This window comes from Aotus nancymaae, unplaced genomic scaffold (genome assembly GCF_030222135.1).
Source record: "Aotus nancymaae isolate 86718 unplaced genomic scaffold, 86718_ANA_hifiasm-v0.15.2.pri h1tg000049l, whole genome shotgun sequence".
NCBI classification, from domain to species: Eukaryota; Metazoa; Chordata; class Mammalia; order Primates; family Aotidae; genus Aotus; species Aotus nancymaae.
Genome location: NW_026988463.1, coordinates 14,598,122 through 14,619,264, shown reverse-complemented (window position 1 = coordinate 14,619,264; position 21,143 = coordinate 14,598,122). Strand labels below are relative to the sequence as shown.

Sequence of the window (21,143 nt, the reverse complement as noted above, 5' to 3'; positions counted from 1 at the left end):
CATAGACAACCTAATGTTTTCTTAAGTAGACTTTCACAGAGTACATTATTACCTTCACACAACGACTGCTCCTCTTGAGAGGATTCCACAGGTGCTGTTTAACAGAAATAAGTTATATTAAAAATTGACATTTATCCATCCATTTCACTTATCTTTTAATATGTAGTAAAAATAGAAGTTCAATAACAACAGAAGCCTCAATCAGTAACCCAGATCAATGGCAGCTAACTCAGGCCTTCAAATTAGAAGTCTCTGCTTAACCTATTTTTCAAAATTCTACCAATTACAGCCAATTTTGAAACATTTTCAGTAGTTTCAACGCATTCATAAAAGCATGCTTGTTCTTTTGATTTGCTTTATAAACCTTTTCTTCACAGATACTGTCAAAGTAATAATCTGCAGCTCAGCACAGATCAAATTAGAGATGTGCTCAACAAATACAAATCTACGTCTTGATTCTCTCTTGGAAATCTAGCCCAAGAAGGCTGTGATTATCCCCCTTTTTGTTTTGAGACTGAGTTTCGCTCTTGTTGCACAGGCTGGAGTGCAATCGTGCGATCTCGGCTCACTGCAACCTCCACCTCCCAGATTCAAGTGATTCTCCTGTCTCAGCCTCCCAAGTAGCTGGGATTAGAGGTGCATGTCACCACGCCCGGCTAATTTTATATTTTTAGTAGAGACAGGGTTTCTCTATGTTGGTCAGGCTGCTCTCAACTCCCAACCTCAGGTGATCCACCCGCCTCGGCCTCCCCAAGTGGCAGGATTACAGGTGTGAGCCACCGTGCCCGGCCTGTGATTAGCCCTTTTTAGTATTCCATACTCATGTTATCAAAATCCCTGAATAAATAAAATACCAATAAGATAAATGACATTTGTACAAAGCCCTAAAATACATATAAGCCCTTAAAACAGCTGCAGAAAAGGTGATTCCAATGATGCCAATTTTTTCCTACACTAGAACTCTAAGACCAAGCAACAATCCAGTTACCAGTTGCAACACTGCAAATTTATTTATGACATTACTGGAAGAGATACAGGAGAAATACATACTAATAGCCAAATATCTAAGTCTGCTTTTTGTATTTTAGTTTGTCAGATATAGACAAACCTAAATTATACTCCAATATGAATGTGCCCCTGCTTTAAAGAATCTCCAGAACAGAAAAAGACACCAAAGAATTAAATCACACAAATCATGTACAGCAAATATGAAAAAATAATGAATGTGTAACCTGTAAAATCATTGCCTGGAAAGGATCAACACCTGTAAGAGTCAAGAGAAAGTGTTTTGGGCCCAAGCTTCAATAGCATCAAATGTGGAGTAAAGTCATTTCCTGCCCCTGATAGGTAAAGGACAACCAAGTTGCTTTTTTTTAAGTGACAGGCTCAGATTGCCACTCAGGAAGATCTTTTTCATGCAGCTTAAACCACATGAACTAGAGTGGGAAAGGCCCCACAGGCAGGAAGATCTGCATCACCACTGTAAGAAAGCATGCCATGGAGACAACTGAACAATTCAACTGGGAGGGCAGGAGGGCTACACCTGACAGGAGTTGGGAGAAAGGGAGAGCAGAAGGTCTAAGATGACCCCAAGCTGTGGGATGAGCAGCATATTCACAAACAGGGGAAACTCATTTGAACCTGGTTTGGAAGGAGAGAGAAAATGTAATTCAGACACAATACAGATTAACCTTTCTTTTTTTGCTTTTCTATTTTGAAGAAAAGTTTAAGGGTAAGGTAAGGAATAATTACTCAGTTTTCAGAGAAAGCCAGGCAGTACTGAGAGTTCAGAGACCATCCTAGGAAGGAGGTGACAGGATGGGGTACTCTCGGAGCCTGGAACTGAGCTGACTCCTAGGTTTAACTCCTGGCTTATCACAAGCTGTGAATACACTTATTCCATTGAAATTGTGGGCATGATAAACCATCTAACTGAGAGGATTTTTGAGGAGTTTATGGGAGGAAGTGAGAAAATAATTTGTTTAGTATCAATTAAAGAACTCCTGGCATGCAGTAGATATTCAACAAATGTCAGTGTCCACCTGCTATATAACTACTCCAACTCAATCCTACCAATATGTACTGAGTATTAGCCAGACAAGGTGGCTCACGCCTGTAATCCCAGCACTTTTTCTGAGAGGCCGACGGGGGGCGCGGATCATTTGAGTTTGGGAGTTCAAGACCAGCCTAGCCAACATGGTGAAATTCCAGAGTTCAAGACCAGCCTGGCCAACATGGTAAAATTCCATCTCTACTAAAAATACAAAAAAATTAACCAGGCATGGCATACACCTGTAATCTCAGCTACTGGGGAGGCCGAGGCAGAAGAATTGCTTGAACCTGTGAGGCAGAGGTTACAGTGAGCCAAGATCGCATGACTGTACTCCAGCTTGGGCAACAAAAGTAAAACTCCATCTCAAAAATAATAATAATTAATATAAATAAATATGTATTGAGTATCTATTATGGGCCAGACAAGGATAAAAAGCACTCACAAATCCATATTGCATTGGGGTTAGGGCTGTAGGTGGTAGCAATTTGCTCTAACTAATTTTTATTGAGCCCTATGTGTCAATTACTAGCTTATCCCCACCAAAAGCCCTAAGAAACAGATCGTGTAATCACTACCATCTAACATACAGGCACATCAGAATCAACTGCAGGCATTTCAAAATTATGCAAGTGCCATCTCCCCCTTCCTCAGATAGGCCCTGCTGAAAATCAGTGTACAAGTAAACTAAGCTATAATGGACATACAGTTATGATGTACCGCGTATCTTCATTCAAGAATATGATTGGTATGGTAGGCTTCCCCAACACTCTCAAGCGTATCCCTAACTGTAACAGCTTTTCAAAACAGTACTTACACCTGACCACTTAGTTCCTAGCACCAACTATTAGATTTACAATACAGAGGCTCCTGAACTTACAATGGATTGTAAGTTGAAAATGGGTCGGGCATGGTGGCTCATGCCTGCAGTCCCAACCCTCTGGTTGTCCAGGTGGGAGGATGGCAGGAGTTTGAGACCAGCCTGGGCAACATGGCAAAACCCCATCTATATAATAAAAAAAAAAATTGCTGCAGTGGTGGCATGTGCCTGTAGTCCCAGCTGCTCAGGGGGCTGAGCCAGGGAGGTCAAGGCTGCAATGAGTCATGATTGCACCTCTGCACTCCAGCCTGGGCGAGAGAGTGACACCCTGTCTGAAAAAGTAAAAATAAAACCGATATATATATTTCTACCCTGTCTTCATGTACACACACTAAACCCTTACTTGTTCATTGTACTCTGGTCTAATTCATGATGCATATGACATCCAGATTTTACTGGCTACTAATGAACATGGGCTTAGAATTTTCCTTGGTTGAACTGTTCATGGCTAGGAAATAGATGATTAGGATGTAATTTCTTACATCCTGCACTGTTGACAGCTCCTAGTAAAAGAAGTTAGAAACCCTCCCAAGGAATGAAATTATGGTTTCAAATTTTCCAATGTTATCTCTATGTTTAGAAACACACCTTTATTAACTATTTTAAAAAGTGAAAAAGCTGTCAGAGCATACCACTGAGTGCAACTGCCATTCCCCAAATTAAAAGGAAAAACTAAGATTGAGACCAGCTTGGGCAACATGGCAAAACCCCATCTCTATAAAAATACAAAAATTAGGCTGGGGATATAGCTCACGCTTGTAGTCCCAGCTATTCAGGAGGCTGAGGCAGGAGAACTGCTTAAGACCGGGTAGCAGATTGCACCACTGCATTCCAGGCTGGGTGACAGAGTGAGATCCTATCTCAAAAAAAAGAGAGAGAAAAAAAACTAGGCTGAGCACGGTGGCTCATGCCTGTGATCCCAGCATTTTGGGAGGCCGAGGCAGGTAGATCACCTGAGGTTGGGTGTTTGAGACCAGCCTGACCAATAGGATGAAACCCCATCGCTACTAAAAATAAAAAAAAATTAGCCAGGTGTGGTGGCACGTGCCTGTAATCCCAGCTACTCTGGAGGCTAAGGCAGGAGAATTGCTTGAACCTGGGAGGCAGAGGTTGCAGTGAGCTGAGATCACACAACTGCACTCCAGCCGAAGCAACAAGACCAAAATTCCATCTCAAAAAAGAGGAAAAACTAACAGTATAATTTATAATAAAGGAAGTTTAATGAACTGGCTGTGATACTTAGTACACTACCACAAATTTTAAAACATGAAGTGAAAAGACTTTACCAGAAGACAACTAACCAACAGTACTGCCTGTGACACAAATGATAACTGGATTTTTTTTTTTCTTTTTGAGACGGAGTTTCCCTCTTGTTCCCCAAGCTGGAGTGCAATGGCAAGATCTCAGCTCACTGAAGCCTCCAACTCCCAGGTTTAAGCAATTCTCCTGCCTCAGCCTCCCAAGTAGCTGGGACAACAGGCATGTCCCACCATGCCTGGCTAATTTTTTGTATTTTTAGTAGAGATGGGATTTCACCATCTTGGTCAGGATGGTCTCAAACTCCTCACCTCATGTGATTCGCCCTTCTTGGCTCCCAAAGTGTTGGGATTACAGGGATAAGCCACCACACCTGGCCTGATAAACTGGATGTTAAAATTGATACTTAAAATTTGATTATGGTGAAACAACACAAAGGCCACATACTCCGTGATTCCATTGATATGAAATATTCAGAAGAGGTAAATCTACAGAGACAGAAAAGACTGGTGGCTTCCAGAAGCGGAGAGAAAATGGGCAGTAACTGCAAAATCAATATGGGTTTCCTTTTGGGGTGATTAAAATGTTTTGGAGGCCAGACGTAGTGGCTTACACCTGTAATCCCAGCACTTTGAGAAGCCGAGGCAGGTAGATCACATGAGGTCGAGTTTGAGACCAGCCTGGTCAACATGGCGAAATCCTATCTCTACTAAAAAAAAAATACAAAAATTAGCCGGGCATGGTGATGGGTGCCTGTAAGCCTAGCTACTCAGGAGGCTGAGGCAGGAGAACTGCTTGAACCTGGGAGGTGGAGGTTGCAGTGAGCCGAAATCGCACCACCACACTAACCTGGGCAACAGAGCGAGACTCTGTCTCAAAAAAAAAAATTAAAAATTAGCTTGGTGTGGTGGCATGTGTCTGTAGTCCCAGCTACTTGGGAGGCTGAGGTGGAAGGATCACTTGAACCCGGAGGTGGAGGTTGCAGTGAACCAAGATCGCACCACTGCACTCAACCTGAATGAGACCCTGTTTCAAAGAGAAAAAAAAAAAAAAAAAAAAAGGAAATGTTTTATAGCTAGATGGAAGTGCTGGTTGTACAACACAGTGTGAATATACTAAATGCCACTGAAATGTTCACTTTAAAATGGTTAGTTTTATGTTTTTGTTTTTTGAAACAGAGTCTTACTCTGTCGCCCAGACTGTGGTGCAGTGGCACCATCTCGGCTCACTGCAACCTCCGCCTGCCAGGTTCAAGCGATTCCCCTGCCTCAGCCTCCAGAGCAGCTGGGACTACAGGTACACGCCACCACGATTGGCTAATTTTTTGTATTTAAGTAGAGAAAGAGTTTCACCATGTTGGCAAGGATGATCTGGATCTCCTGGCCTCGTGAGCTTCCGACCTCAGTTTCCCAAAGTGCTGGGATTACAGTCGTGACCCACTGCGCCTGGCCAGTTTATGTTATGTGGATTTTGCTTCAATTTTTTAAAAAGGTTACAATTTTTTTTTAAAGCTTTGATCATGGACCAAAGAACCTGAATATGGAAAATCCTATTTGGCCAGCACATTGACGCAGCGTATGTCAGTCAAGGCCACAGATATCATGGCAGGTAAGAAAAGCTATGTTTTGATTCAAGTTACATGTTTTAAACACAAATGTTTGGCTAATGCTTAAAAAGTGCTTGATGCATATATTTCATAAATCAGCAATTTAAATTCGTCCTGCTTTAGATACAAAACTAATCCTTAGGCTGGGTGTAGTGGCTCATGCCAGTAAAACCAACACTCTGGGAGGCAAGGCAGGAGGATCACTTGAGGCCAGGAGTTTGAGAACAGCCTGGGAAACACAAGGAGACTTCGTTCTTACAAAAAATTTAGAAATCAGCCAGGTGTAGTGGCACAAGCCTGTAGTCCCAGGTAGGAGAGTCACTTGAACCTGGGAGGTGGAGGCTGCAGTGAGCCGTGATCACACCCCTGACACTCCAGCCTGGGTGACAGAACAAGACTCTGTATCAAACAACAAAAAACACAGCCATCCTAACTAAAATTTTAGTTTTGTTAGCTAAATGGTGTGTTCATTAAAGAAAAATACAACTTCAGTGCTGTAACAGAAGTGTCTTACATTGCAAGAAAAGTGAGAAATATGTGTGACAAAATTCTGTGCAAGTTTCTGTAGTTACGGAAATGTTTTATATCTGTGCTGTGATATGACAGTCACTGACCACATGTGGTTATTAAGCACTGAAAACATGGCTATTATGAGGAACTGAATTTTAAGTTTGATTTTAATAAATTTAAATAGCCACATGTGGTCCTCGACTATACTTTGGATACACAGTTCTAGCTCAAGGATTCTCCTTAATTGTAATACATACTTCCCACCTAATCCCCCATTTCTATCCCATTATCTGCCCATCCCCCACCCTGAAGGGCTAATCATCACTCCTCTAGGACATGACACCTCTTTAAATTAGACACACACAGGGGGACCAGGTGCAATGGCTCACACCTGTATCTGTAACTCCAGTACATTGGGAGGCTGAGGTAGGCAGATAACTTGCAGTCAGAAATTTGAGACCAGCCTGGCCAACATGCTAAAACTCCATCTCTACTAAAAAATATAAAAATTAGCCACGTCTGGTGGCACACACCTGTAATCCCAGCTGCTCGGGAGGCTGAGGTGGGAGAATGGCTTCCACCAGGGAGGCAGAGGTTGCCTGGATGACAGAGCAAGACTCTGTCTGAAAAATAAATAAATAAGTATGGCCGGGCACAGTGGCTCACTCCTGTAATCCCAGCACTTTGCAAGGCCAAGGCAGGTGGATAACCTGAGGTCAGAGTTTGAGACCAGCCTGGCCAACATGGTGAAAAAAAAAAAAAAACTCTACTAAAAATACAAAACACATTAGCTGGGCATGGTGGTGCATACCTACTCAGGGAGGCTTAGTCACAAGAATCACTCGAACCCAGGAGGTAGAGGTTGCAATGAGATCGCATCACTGCACTCCAGCCTGGGTGACAGAGGGAGACTCCATCTCAAAAAACAATAACAAAAATGAATAAATTATAGGTACACACGTAGCTTAGTTCTTGTTCCCTAGGGTATGAACTTCCAGAATGAACTGTGGGTGGATGAATTTCTGAAACATGGAGACTTTTTTCTCTACTTCTGTAGTCTCAAGAAGTTGGGATGATGTATAGAATAAATATACAATCAATTTTTACTGAATTATTTTGTTTTCCTTTGATTTTCACACTGGTTCCTTCCAGTCACATCACTTTACTTTTTCACTTTTCTTTTTTTTTGAGATGTAGTCTCATTCTGTCACCCAGGCTAATGTGCAGTGGCACGATCTTGGCTCACTGCAGCCCCTACCTCCCAGGTTCAAGCGTGAGCCTCTGCGCCTGGCCTCCCTTCACTTTTCTGACTAGGAACCCTAGCCTCCATCTGTACATTCATTTCATTTCCATTGGGGTTCAAAAGAGTGAAAACAATTTTAAATGTGCTAGCTTTCTAAGAAGAGGTTAGGGAGGTACTACACTCGAGATTTGGGCCAGGTGTGGTGATTCCCACCTATCAACCCAGCACTTTGGGAGGCTGAGGTAGGAGGACTGCTTGAGACCAAGAGTTCAAGACCAACCTGGGCAACACAGTGAGGCTCTGTCTCCACAAAAAAATTTTAAAAATTAGCCAGGTGTGGCCGGGAGCAGTGGCTCATGCCTGTAATCCCAGCCTCTCAGGAAGCTGAGGCAAGAAAATCGCTTGAACCCAGGAAGTGGAGGTTGCAGTGAGCCAAGATCATGCCACTGCACTCCATCCTGGGCAACAGAGCGAGAGTCCATCTCAAAAGAAAAAAAAAATTAGCCAGGCATGGAAGCATATAGCTGTAGTCCCAATTCAGGAGGCTGAGGCATGAGGATCACTTAAGCTCAGGAAGTTGAGGCTACAATGAGCTAGGATTGTGCCATGGAACTCCAGCCTGGGCAACGCTGTGAGACCCTGTCTCAAAAAATGAAATTAAAGAAATAAAATTTAAATTAACTATGTGGTTCATATTATATTTCCATTGGATTAGCCAGGGTTGTAATGACAAAAAAGCAAGATTCATTTATCTCAGGAAGAAAATTAGGCTGAGATGATAAATCCAGCAGCCAGCAATTCTTAATAGGCACTTATCTGGTAAGGTCACACGAGACAATGTTTCTTGAATTTTTTTCATGAAAATCCCTCCAACAGCAAAGAATGAGCAAGATTCCATCTCTTAACAAAATTTGCAAGCTGAGGTATTTTTTCCCCATAGACAATACTGAAAAACAGTAAAAGCAAACACATGAAAAGTCTGCAGAACACATAAAAAATGTGGATGGTTTGCCTTAATTACTTAACACTCTAAAAATAAAAAGGCACACTAGTACAGACAGTGGTGAACAGAGCTGTTTTAAAGTATTTTACATCAACACTTGCTAAAATGTAAAAATAAGTAATTTCAAAATATTGCTTTAAATTAGAGCATTGCCTACTTATGACAAATGTTATTCTGCTACTACTGAGACAGAACAGAGAAATGCTGTAGTCCAAGCTCATGGGCCCAGTTTCTGAAGAGTCTCAGTCTACTTAATACAAAATAACAAGGAAAGTTCTAGCAGTCACTATTAAAATAAACTTTGAAATGACTTAGATTCTAGGCCTCACTCCTCTCATGGATGTGACCTAAGTTATTTAGCTTTACTGAGCCTTAATTTTCTCATCTGCAAAATGGATCAACAGTACCTAAACCTCAAGAGGATGTTGTAAAGACTAAATAACTGGTAAGGACGTATTAAGCAGTGGTGATAACTGCTCAATAAATTTATTACAGCAAGTATTTCAAAGCCCCCAAATAATTTCAGAAACCTTTAAGAATGAAACATTAGGCAAATGCCAAGGCCACTCTCAGAAAACCCATGCTGGTTGTAGTAATTAGCTCTAGGCATGCCCTTCCCCCAACCCCCATTATTAAACAGCATGATGTGGCAGAACAAGCACTAAACTAGCAGGTGGCAAATCTGTATTCGAGACTCAACTGGGTCATTAACTCTGTGAGTGACCTTAGGCATTGACTTCGCATTTCTAAAGCTCCAGTTCCTTTATCTGAAAATGAGACTGTACAACTGCTAGGGTCATATCCAGCTCTAACATTCGAAGAATCTATTTATTCAGACACTGAAGCAATGCAACATTATCAACCTGATTACACTTTGCATAGAGTAACTAAAATTCCATTGTGTTTTTCAAACAATCCTGAAAGATAATCTTATGATCTACATCTTATCTACTTCAAAAACAGTTTGAGGCCAGGGACAGTGGCTCACAGCTGTAATCCCAGCGCTTTGGGAGTACAAGGAGGGCGGATCACAAGGTCAGGAGTTCGAGACCAGCCTGGCCAATATGATGAAACCCCATCTCTACTAAAAATAAACCAGGCGTGGTGACGGGCACCTGTAGTCCCAGCTACTCCGGAGACAGAGGCAGAAGAATCACCTGAACCTGGGAAGCGGAGGTTGCAGTGAGCCGAGAATGCACTCCAGCCTAGGCAACAGAGCAAGACTATAACTCAAAAAAAAAAAAGAAGTATTCGACCAGAAAATTACCCAGTGACATCCTTCAGAATGTACACTGTTTTTTCCAAGTGAAGTGACATACAATTACCTAGTGGGAATGTGGTATGGGAGTGAGTGTCACCACTGATAGGTCAGGCTAATGAAAGATGCACAGGAAAGCCTTAAGTGTTCCTCTCCTTTTGAAACTGGAATTATAATGGGAAACTGGTTCAACTTGGAGTACTGTAACAACTATGAATCTGCAGCCTCAAATTGCTTTGTGAAACTACCGAAAACAAGGCAGAAATTTCTTTTTTTATTTTATTTTTTATTTATTTATTTATTTATTTTTAAAGACGGGGTTTCACCATGTTGGTGAGGCTGGTCTTGAACTCCTGACCTCAGGTGATCCACCCCCGCCTTGGCCTCCAAAGTGCTTGGATTACAGGCATGAGCCACCACACCTAGCCAAGGCAGAAATTTCTAAGCTTTGATACAAATCAACAATCGACAGCTAAAAACTGTCAGTTTTCTTAATTGTTCTGAGGACCTCAGAACAATCAAGAACCTTTAGTAGCGAAATTCTTGCCTTCAGAAGATTTTTAAAAACTAAGGGTGGAATGATGAAACTCTAAACATGCCCCAATAGATAACGCTAGCCAGAATCATAGTAACTGAATTCACTGCTGTTTAATAAGAAAGAGACAAGTAGTTTAAAAAGATTACAGTGCACTACTTTCAGCACTCTGCAAACTTAAAAATACAAAACTTGGCCAGACACAGTGCTCTCGCCTATAATCCCAGCACTTTGGGAGGCTGAGGCAGGTGGATCACCTGAGGTCAAGAGTATGAGACCAGCCTGGCCAACACGGTTAAACCCAGTCTCTACTAAAAGTACAAAAAATATCAGCCGAGTATCGTGGTGCATGCCTGTAATCCCAGCTACTTGGGAAGCTGAGGCAGGAGTATCGCTTGAACCCAGGAGGCAGAGGTTGCGGTGAGCAGAGATCGGGCCACTGCACTACTCCAGCCTGCGACAGAGCGAGATTCCTTCTCTAAATAAATAAAGAAATTAAAGAAAACTTAGCCAGGTGTTGTGGTGCATGCCTATAGTCCTAGCTACTCAGGAGGTTGAGGCGGAAGGATCACCTGAGCCCAGGGATTCAAAGTTACAGTGATCACACCGTTGTATTCCAGCTTAGGTGACAGAGTAAGATCCTGTCTTTAAAAATAATAAGTAAAAAGTTTTTTAAAATACACACAACCTTGGCACTCAGGCCTCAGCTGCAACTGAGCCAGGAGGCCAGAAACACACACACACCCACACACCCACACACACACGGCATTCACAAAGAACAGTGAGCAGATAACAGATAAATCTTTAGTTTTATTAGAGTGACAAGGCTGAAATGTTTTACATAAGGGACTGCTGTTCTCAGCTTTGAAAGCCCTCTCTACACTCTCTGTAGGGCCTCCTTACCACACTGTGACTTTCACTAGACTACACTGGGCATCTGATCCCTTTCTAGATTGCTTCAGGACCACAATTTATTTATCTTGGTGTTATTTCAAGTGGCTAGCACAGCATCTTACATTCAGTGGACGGGTAAATGTTAATTAGTTGCTAGTACACATATCTGAGCAAAACTAGAAATCTGCATTTCTGAAAAAAAATTCCACTCTAATACTGCTAACTCAACCCAGAAGGTTATCAAATCTCTTTTTCACTCCTTTCTCTTCAACCAGAAAGACTACTATCTAAACACTTTCAGCCGCTTCTTCCCCAGCTAAACAAAGCAAGCAAACGAAGGCTTAAAGTCTGTCCTCTGCATAACTTCCTTAACTTGTCCTGATAAACTGAAATTGCTGTCTTTTCATGCAGTACAACTTCAGAAAAGGTTAAAAAAAAAAAAAAAAAAAAAAAACAGAATGAAATGAGATGTACTAATCATATTGTGTAAAACCTGCTCCAAAGAGGGTTTATTCCAGTCAAAATTTCTAACAGTTTAAACAACTGCTCAACTTGGCACAGCACAGCCCTAGATGATGCCTTTGCTTGTTCCCTGAATCCTCACTCTCAAGCCATTTATACGTGTAAAATCATGAAACAAGAGTCAAAAAGGTCAGCCAAGGCAGGAGAAGTAACAAAAGGCACTGAAATACTACTGTGATACTCTAGGGATATTGTAGGGCCTCTCCTCTACCCCATCTACTGTCCCACTGAAGCCTAAACAACACCTTTATATGAGCATGTTTCTTGTGGGTTTTTTTTGAGACGGAGTCTTGCTCTGTCACCAGGCTGGAGTGCAATGGCGCGATCTCGGCTCACTGCAACCTCTGCCTCCCGAGTAGCTGGGACTACAGGCACGTGCCACCATGCCGGGCTAATTTTTGTATTTTTAGTAGAGACGGAGGTTCACCATGTTGGCCAGCTGGTCTCGAACTCCTGACCTCGTGACCCACCCGCCTCGGCCTCCCAAAGTGCTGGGATTACAGGCGTGAGCCACCACTCCTAGCATATATGAGCATTGTTATTGCAGGCACTTGAGTCTCAAAGAAAAACAGATTCTCAAATAAAGAATCTTACCTATCATCTAGTCCTCAACAGATATAATTTAACATAATAATAAAGTATTAGGGCCCTTCTGGATTAAACAATCATTACTTTGATTCAGGATCCTCTCTACTCTGGTTGCCCTGAAGAGGTCACTTCTGAGAATATTCTTAAAAGCATCTGCCAAGTGATGATGGTTGCATAACCTTATAAATATACTAAAAACCACTGAACTATACACTTTAGGTTTTCTTTTTGGACAGTGTCTTACTTGGTCACCCAGGCTGAATGCAGTGCTGTGATCATAGCTCACTGCAGCCTCCAACTCCTGGGCTCAAGAGATCCTCCCACTTCGGCCTCCCAAGTAGCTACGGCTACAGGCTTGTGTCACCACACCCAGCTATTTATTTTATTTTGAGACAGAGTCCTGGGATTATAGGTGTGAGCCAATGCGCCAAGCTTGTACCATTGAAAAGGGTGAATTTTACAGTGTGTGAGTTAGATCTCAATCATTTAAAAAAAAAAAAAAAGGCCGGGCACCATGGCCTCCTCTGAGTAAGAACTGAGACCTACTGGTTTTATTCCATACTTATTTCTTAATGGAATAGAGTTTTGAGAGGCATTAAAGGTGGGATGATGCAAAGAACACTACACTATTATTTAGAAGCTGTGGCTGTTCTAAAAAGTCCAAGTAACCCTCAAATCACTAACCCAGTTTCTCATTTAACAAAAAAAAACAAATAAGTGGCCCTGGAGCCGTGGCTCACGCCTGTAATCCCAGCACTTTGAGAGGCTGAGGCAGGTGGATCGCAAGGTCAGGAGTTTGGGACCAGCCTGGCTAACATAGTGAAACACCCTCTCTACTAAAAATACAAAAAAAAAAAAAAAAAAAATTAGCCAGATGCAGTGGCAGGTGCCTGTAATCCCAGCTACTTGGGAGACTGAGGCAGGAGAATCGCTTGAACCTGGGAGGCAGAGGTTGCAGTGAGCTGAGAATGTGCCATTGCACTCCAGCCCAGGCAACAATGCAAGACTCTGTCTCAAAAAAACAAAACAGAAAAAAAGAAAGAAAGAAAGAAAATCAGTTCTTTCCCAAACAGACATCCTACATATAATTTTTTAAAACATTAACTGGCCGGGCGCAGTGGCTCAAGCCTGTAATCCCAGCACTTTGGGAGGCCGAGGCGGGTGGATCACGAGGTCAAGAGATCGAGACCATCCTGGTCAACATGGTGAAACCCCGTCTCTACTAAAAATACAAAAAATTAGCAGGGCATAGTGGCGCGTGCCTGTAATCCCAGCTACTCAGGAGGCTGAGGCAGGAGAATTGCCTGAACCCAGGAGGCGGAGGTTGCAGTGAGCCGAGATCGCGCCATTGCACTCCAGCCTGGGTAACAAGAGCGAAACTCTGTCTCAAAAAAACAAAAACAAAAACACATTAACTGACATTTTGGTAGAAGCAACTGGTAAAGTCAGTAACACCAAAACAGTTTTTTGATTAAAAACAAAAAAGCTGACCATGAGGTAGGGATTTTCTGACAGCTACTTCCCTACAGATTTTCGTACCTCCAACTTCTAGCAGTGTCAAAGAAAAAAAGATTAATGTAATTACAAATTAGCAACTATCAGGAACAGAAAAACCTGCATGAGAGGTAATACCTAGTCACTCAACAGTGAACATTCTAGACCAAGGATAGTTATCCCTGGATGACTAGCTGGACAGGCTGTAAGTGGAGTCCTAAGTCTAGTCAGAGTGGTGCTGCTGGCTCCACCGAAAGAAGAGTCAAGAAAAAAATGGCTGGATAAACGGAATCTGTAAGATAAGGTAGAGAAATGGGCACTTTTAGGACCTGATAAGTGAACTGGGTTAGACAGTCAAAATGGCTTGATGTAAGTCAAGAATTACAAGCTAAGCTTCCCTACTCAAAAGGAAAACATCGACTACAGCCATACCACCCTGAAGGAGCTCAATCTCCTCAAAAGGAAAACATCAACCACTCACACAAATAAAAGAAACGCCATAGTCAATAAAACCACCAAATCCACTGTGTTGACATACATATGTCATGAGTGTTTCTCCAAACTCTATCCTTTTACCTCAAAAGAGCAAACGGTGACAAAAGTTTCTCTAGAAACCAAACTCCTAGAGCACTCTTATAATCCCCACTTATCTAAGAAATACCACAATACAGAACTTTAAAGAGAGAAATCAACAATATGCTCTCTCTTAAAATGTGCTGGAAGTCATGATACAGCCCACCAATGTACTGGCTAAATGATGAAAGGACATTCAGCCTTTTCTTCCTTTTTCATTGTCTCTTTAAGGAAATACTGATAGTTCCTAAAATAAGCACCATTAGGAAGAAAATACTTTGACATTCCTACAAAATCACTACCTAAAAGCATGCTATCTACCACAAAATAAGCACCATTATGAGAATACTTAAGTTCACTCATTTGACATTCCTACAACGTCAGCACCTGCAATCTACCACTTCAGCAGCCCCTAAGTACTGGAAGATGTTTGAAAACCAAACTTGACTCAAAATCACAGAATATATGTCTACTAGCTACGGTCAGAAAGACACGTGACAACTATTAAATAATAACAAATGCGCAAGTGTCTGAACAAACAGACTGGATTACTGACACACGAACACAGGGAGTTATTCCAAGCAATCTGAATAAGGTCAACGATTTTACAGCAATGAAAATTCTCGAAACATGTCGCTGACAAAGGAGAAGTCTAAGCCTCACTATAAAAAGACACAAATCAATATAGTCTCCTATCACACATTAAGTGAGGAATTCTAACTTTGCGGCACTTTGTAAACTTTAGAAGCGTACACAAGGCTAAGGGTAAAACAGATCTTGGTATTGATAGCCAAGTTTCTGCCCGATCACAAGCCTGCAATGCATCTTGGGATTCCTTCCGGACGGTTCGGGGCCATGGATAATTTAAAACCTAATTACAGTTTCTATAGTAGAAACTGCAGCAAGAGACGCTCTCTCCTCTGGGCCTAAGGTGAATGGAAAACTCGGGCATTTGTCTTCCACAACTCGTAGGATCTCTAAACGCCCACCCGACTGACTCCTGGCTCCATCTGTCCTGTCCTCACTTCTGCGCCTCGTGGCACTGATCCGCCGCGACCCCCACTCTGTCCCATACGGTTCTCAACTCAAGGGGGTAACTGCAGACCCCAAGGCAGGGCAGGGGCGCAGAGGGGCAGCACTCAGGTCCGGATTTTTAGTTGCGTTTGCCTGCTACCAGCTCCCTGCCTGGCCACCGCCGTGCCGCCCCGCGCAGGCCGGCTCCCGGGCTTGGGGCGCCCCACCCAGGCGGCCGGCGCCACTGTCAGCGCCCCACGTGCCGGTCGAGTCCCAGGGCCGCGCGCCCCCGGGCCGCACCCCTCCCCATGTGGGCTCCGGCGTCCGGCCCGGCTACCTCCCGGGTCCCTGGGGCTGCCCTGCGTCCCGGGCCTTTACCTGCAGGCCCTCCTGCGCCGCTGCCGGCTCCGTGGTTGTTGGCGGCGGCGCCAGCTGTGGCTGGCGGCGCTGCCGGGCCCCGCAGGAAGGACGGCACGAACTCGGCGGCATGGACGTTGGGCACGAAGGGCTTGGCGTTGACGTTGAGTTGCCGGCTGAAGGCCGCGCTGAGCTGCTCCCGCTGGGCCTCGGCCGCCGCCGCCGCCAGGGAGCCGCCGCCGCCGCACGGGCCCGGCCCGGGGGCTTCCATGTCCGCCTGGTCCCAGCAGTCGGGGGCCGAGTCGCTGCTGCTGCCGCTGCTCCCGCCGCCGCCGCCGCCGCCGCCGCCACTGCCCGGATCCATGATCGGGGGGGCCGTGTGTGTGGTGGACAGAGAGCGGGAAATGGAGGCAGGGGCGCCCGGCCGGGGAGGAGTGGGCCGCGCCGACCAAGGGAAGGCGGCGGAGCAGAAAGTCCGGGGGCTAGCGACAAGATCCCCGGTGTCGCCGCGGCGGCAGCTCCAGTCCCGACTCCACACTCGCGACGACGACGGCGGCGGCGGCGACGGCGGCTCAACCCTCCTCCTCGTGTGTGCGAGCGGATCTCCTCCCACCCAACCACCTCCGACAGCCTCACGGCCAACCCCACGCCCGGCGCGGATTGACCCCGCGCCGCCACCCGTACCTTCGCCTCGGTAGTTCTTCACTCTGGCCACCCCCGTTTCCGGCTATTTAGCGCAGCGGGAGGCGGAACTACAAGTTCCAGCAGTGAGCGCGCGACACCGCTCCGGTTTTCCCGGGGACCGACGGGAGTCGGAGTTCAGGGACTGGGCGCAACCGGAAGCGGCTCCGGCTCCCGGCAGGCCACACGAGGAGGCTGACGTCTGGTGGCCGCTCGGCGGCCCCACCTGTCACTGGGTGGGGGCAGGGGCAGGCACTGGTTGGTGCAGCTCTGGGCTGGGCCGAGACTGAGTCTTATAGCGCAAGGAGGGGTCCACTCCGGCCTGTTGGGACACAGGTGCGCAAAAACGGACAGCATCTATAACGTGGGGAAGAAAAACTCATCTCCTGAAAATTCCTGTCCTCTTTTCACCAGCTTTCCTGCGTTCTCTGCCTCACAGTCTGCCTACCTTGTTTTCTCCCCACCTCCAACCAGATTTTGCCCTACATTTCAAAGCCGGTGCAGATTTCAAAACTGATTTCATTTTATGTAATCATTTGGGGGAAGAGACAATAAAAGCGTGAGATGTTCCAACTTAAAACTGCAGTGTGGCTCATAAAGCGCTGGGGCCCAGGCCCTGGCCAGGCAGAAGGGATTGTTAACTGGAAACTTTCAATGACTCACTGTTTGTTTGACTAGACATTTAAAGTCTTCACTCAAACTTTTCCATCCTTTCCTTCTCCCCGCGAAAGAGTTTGCAAATTAAATAGAGGATTGCCTTACTCCACGGTGTATCCGGCTGTACCTAACTAATAGGATTGTTTTGGTGAGTCCACCTTCCTTTCTTATAGACTATTAGGTGAAGTAGTTTCCTTTTTAAAGGTCTGATTTGCTTAAGAATTTCCACATATACTTTTCATTGACTGCATCTTAACACTTACAGATTGCAATTAGGTAAACCTGGGAAAAGAACAAAAGCAAAAGAGAAATACCTAGAGTTCGCATTTAGGTCCTTCATGAAGTAGGAAAAAAATGTTGCTCTGAGTACCTGTTAAGTTTTCCTGTAATTCACCCATGTGGAGCCCAAGACGGAGAAAAACATATTGTTAGTATTTTCTGAAAGGAGTCTAGACAGGGTGCAACTAATCTGATTACAAATTACGGAGTAAGGGAAGTACATACATAGAATAGATGCTTCTGAACAACCTTAGGGTGTTTGAAAAAAACACCAAAACCTTAACGAAATCTAGATCTAGACTCGTATTTTAATTTTAAACATCTGTATTGTAAAAGAGAACTCAGCCTAATGAGATAGGTCAAAAATGAAGCTGTCAGGTATCTTCAAAAGGGTTCTAGGCTACGGTAATTTGAATTTAATATTAAACTAGCAAGCTTTATGGATCAAATAAACACTGGCCTGGCGCAGTGGCTCACGCCTGTAATGCCAACACTTTGGGAGGCTGAGCCGGATGGATGACATGAGGTCAGGAGTTCGAGACCAGCCTGGCCAACACGGTGAAACCCCGTCTCTACTAAAAATACAAAAATTAACCCGGCGTGGTGGTGGGCACCTGTAATCCCAGCTAGGGAGGCTGAGGCAGGAAAATCGCCTGAACCTGGGATGCAGAGGTTGCAGGGAGGCGGAGTTTGCAGGGAGCTTAGATTGGGCCACTACACTGTAACCTGGGTGAAAGAGTGAAATTCAGTCTCAAAAAAAAAAAAAAGTAATCCACCTGCCTCAGCCTCCCAAAGTGCTGGGATTACAGGTGTGAGCCACCACACCCGGCCAAGTTTGCCTTCACTTAATACGAAGTTTTGGTTATAGCCTATTGTTACAGTTATCTGAAGACCTAATGAATCATACTTAACAATATCCATTTTAAAGTTGGTATTGACTGTCAGATTACAGAGAACTTAACTGATATAAAAATTAGAACTTCATTTATGCGAGACCAGTATTGCTATTGAATAAAATATTTTTCTTATGTTCACAAGAAAAAATACAATGTGTTCAAAATAAAATGCTTTCTTTCCAGATTTTCACTCCCCACCCACCTACTAAGAAAATGTCAACACAATCAGCCGACTCAAATCATGAACTACATACACATCCTTCTCTAAGCATTTTGTCTTTGAATATTACTGTCCTTTATGTAGCATCCCTAGGGCACTGAATGATCACGTTCTAATAGGTTAGTTCTTCACATCTAATTCAATTAGCAGAGTTTCATTGTGCCTCGTAGTTTTTCTAGGGAAAAAGGCAGAAACTGCTCAGACTGCTGCTTAGAAAAGCAGTTGATGTCATTAATTTCCTTGTCTCTTAATAGGATAATTATGGAGATTGATGAAAACATCCACTCCATTGGTTTTCAAAAGCTTTGACCTGACAGACAGAGTCCCAGCAGAAAAGTGAAAAATGCTTCTTGTTACAACGTGCTAAGACTGAGCAACTTGAGGGCAGGGTCTTATCTTTATATTTCCACTGCCTAGTATATACTCAGTATATAAAAGGTGCTTAATAAGTTTAAATGGGATGATACTGCCCTTTGATACTCATTTAGGACTGTTGAGAGGCAGGGCTTATAATTTATTTGTTTTATTATTATTATTATTATTATTTGAGACGGAGTCTTGCTCTATCGCCAGACTGGAGTGCAGTGGTGCAATCTCGGCTCACTGCAACCTCCACCTCCTGGATTCAAGCGATTCTTCCGCCTCAGCCTCCCAAGTAGCTAGGACCACAGGCATGTGCCACCATGCCTGGCTATTTTTTGTATTTTTAGTAGAGATGGGGTTTCACCATGTTGGCCAGGATGGTCTCGATCTCTTGACCTCGTGATCGGCCCGCTTCAGCCTCCCAAAGTGCTGGGATTACAGGCGTGAGCCACTGCGCCCGGCCAGTTTTATTTTTATTTTTGAGACAGAGTCTCACTATGTCACCCAGGCTAGAGTGCAGTGGCATGATCTCGGCTCATGCAACCTCCGTCTCCCAGGTTCAAGCGATTCTGGTGCCTCAGCCTCCCAAGTAGCTGGGATTACAGGTACCTGTCATCATGCCCGGCTAATTTTTTTTTTTTTTGAGACAGAGTCTCTGTCTGTTGCCAATCTGAAGTGCAGTGGTGTGATCGCCACTAACTGCAACCTCCACTTCCCGGGTTCAAGCGATTCTCCTGCCTCAGCCTCCTGAGTAGCTGGGACTACAGGCGTGCACCACCACGCCAAGTTAATTTTTGTATTTTTAGTAGAGATGGGGTTTCACCATGTTGGCCAGGATGGTCTCAATTTCTTGACCTCATGATCCACCCTCCTTGGCCTCCCTAAGTGCTAGGATTACAGGTGTGAGCCACTGAACCTGGCCAATTTATTTATTTATTTGTTTGAGATGGAGTCTTGCTCTGTTGCCCAGGCTGGAATGCAGTGGCATGATATTGGCTCCCTGCAACCTCTACCTCCCAGGTTCAAGCGATTCTCCTGCCTCAGCCTCCAGAGTAGCTGGGCTTATAGGTGCCCACCACTACGCCCAGGTAATTTTTATATTTTTAGTAGAGACAGGGTTTTGCCATATTGCCCAGGCTGGTCTTGAACTACTGACCTCAAGTGATCTGCACACTTTGGCCTCCCAAAGTGCTGGGATTACAGGCATGAACCACCACTCTGTGCTCCAGGACTAAAAATTTAGAAAACTTAGGAAAAAACAGAGTTTTCCCTACTCTTACACACCAGTCACCACTCAACATGGAGTACAGTCCTTTCTGGGTAGAGGAAGGGGATTCGTTCCAGGAGCCCTTCAGATACCAACATCCAATCATACTAAAATCCCACAATCTCTACTGTGTATATGAAAAGTCAGCCCACCCTATACTTGGGTTTTTGCATCCTCAGAATCCTGTCTTTTTAATCCTTATTTGATTGAAGAAAAATTCCGTGTGTAAGTGGACCCTTGCAGTTCAGACCCATGTTGTTCAAGGGTCAATTGTACTCCACCAGTATGTGGGGGAGTTTCTACCCACCACCCACCAATTCTAAAGAAGACACCAACAGGATACCCTATAATTTCTTTCTTTCTTTCTCTTTTTTTTTTTTTTTTTTTGAGACGGAGTCTCTCTGTGTCACCAGGCTGGAGTGTAGTGGTGTGATCTCGGCTCACTGCAATAGCCGCCTCCTGGGTTCAGGTGATTCCTTTGCCTCAGCCTCCCAAGTAGCTGGGACTACAGGTGCATACCCCGACACCCTAATTTTTTGTATTTTAGTAGAGACAGGGTTTCATCATGTTGGCCAGGATGGTACAGATCTCCGAACCTCGTGATCTGCCCACTTTGGCCTCCCAAAGTGCTGGGATTATAGGTGTGAGCCACCGCACCAGGCCAGGATAACCTGTAATTTCACTCCATTCTGGCATTAACCAGAGTTAGGGCAGACTTCACAGGTTAAGGGATCAATCCCACAAGACTGTCCCCACTTCCAATGCCAATAACAGGTTCCAAATTATAACCTGTGCTTCTGACCAACTGGTTATGTATTGGGGGTTCCCAGGACTCCCTCCATGGATTCAGGTAATTTACCAGAGTGGCTCACAAAACTCAAGGAAACAGTCCGGACACGGTGGCTCACGCCTGTATTCCGAACACTTTGGGAGCCTGAAGTGGAATCACCTGAGGTCAGGATTTGGCGACCAGCCTGGCCAACTGGTGAAACCCCA

The 21,143-nt window shown here is 44.5% G+C and overlaps 1 protein-coding gene and 1 long non-coding RNA gene across 4 annotated transcripts in view; one reads left to right on the top strand and one right to left on the bottom strand.

Moving 5' to 3' along the window:
• LOC135269023 (uncharacterized) overlaps positions 1-6,234 on the top strand; it is a 40,033-nt gene extending 33,799 nt beyond the window's left edge. The window contains exon 3 of the long non-coding RNA XR_010337363.1: positions 5,699-6,234. This is a non-coding gene — a long non-coding RNA (uncharacterized LOC135269023). The remainder of the gene's footprint in view (positions 1-5,698) is intronic.
• GSPT1 (G1 to S phase transition 1) overlaps positions 1-17,054 on the bottom strand; it is a 42,004-nt gene extending 24,950 nt beyond the window's left edge. For 2 of the 3 annotated variants that reach the window (XM_064362491.1, XM_064362492.1), the window contains exons 1-2: positions 15,806-16,383; positions 53-94 (exon numbers count right to left, since the gene is read on the bottom strand). In XM_064362491.1, the coding sequence (XP_064218561.1) occupies positions 53-94; positions 15,806-16,148 (385 nt within the window). In that variant the 5' untranslated portion in view covers positions 16,149-16,383. Of the gene's footprint in view, positions 1-52; positions 95-15,805; positions 16,384-16,468 lie in introns of those variants that run through there. The other variant, XM_064362493.1, reaches the window with a different exon arrangement.
• Positions 17,055-21,143: the final 4,089 nt, after the last annotated feature.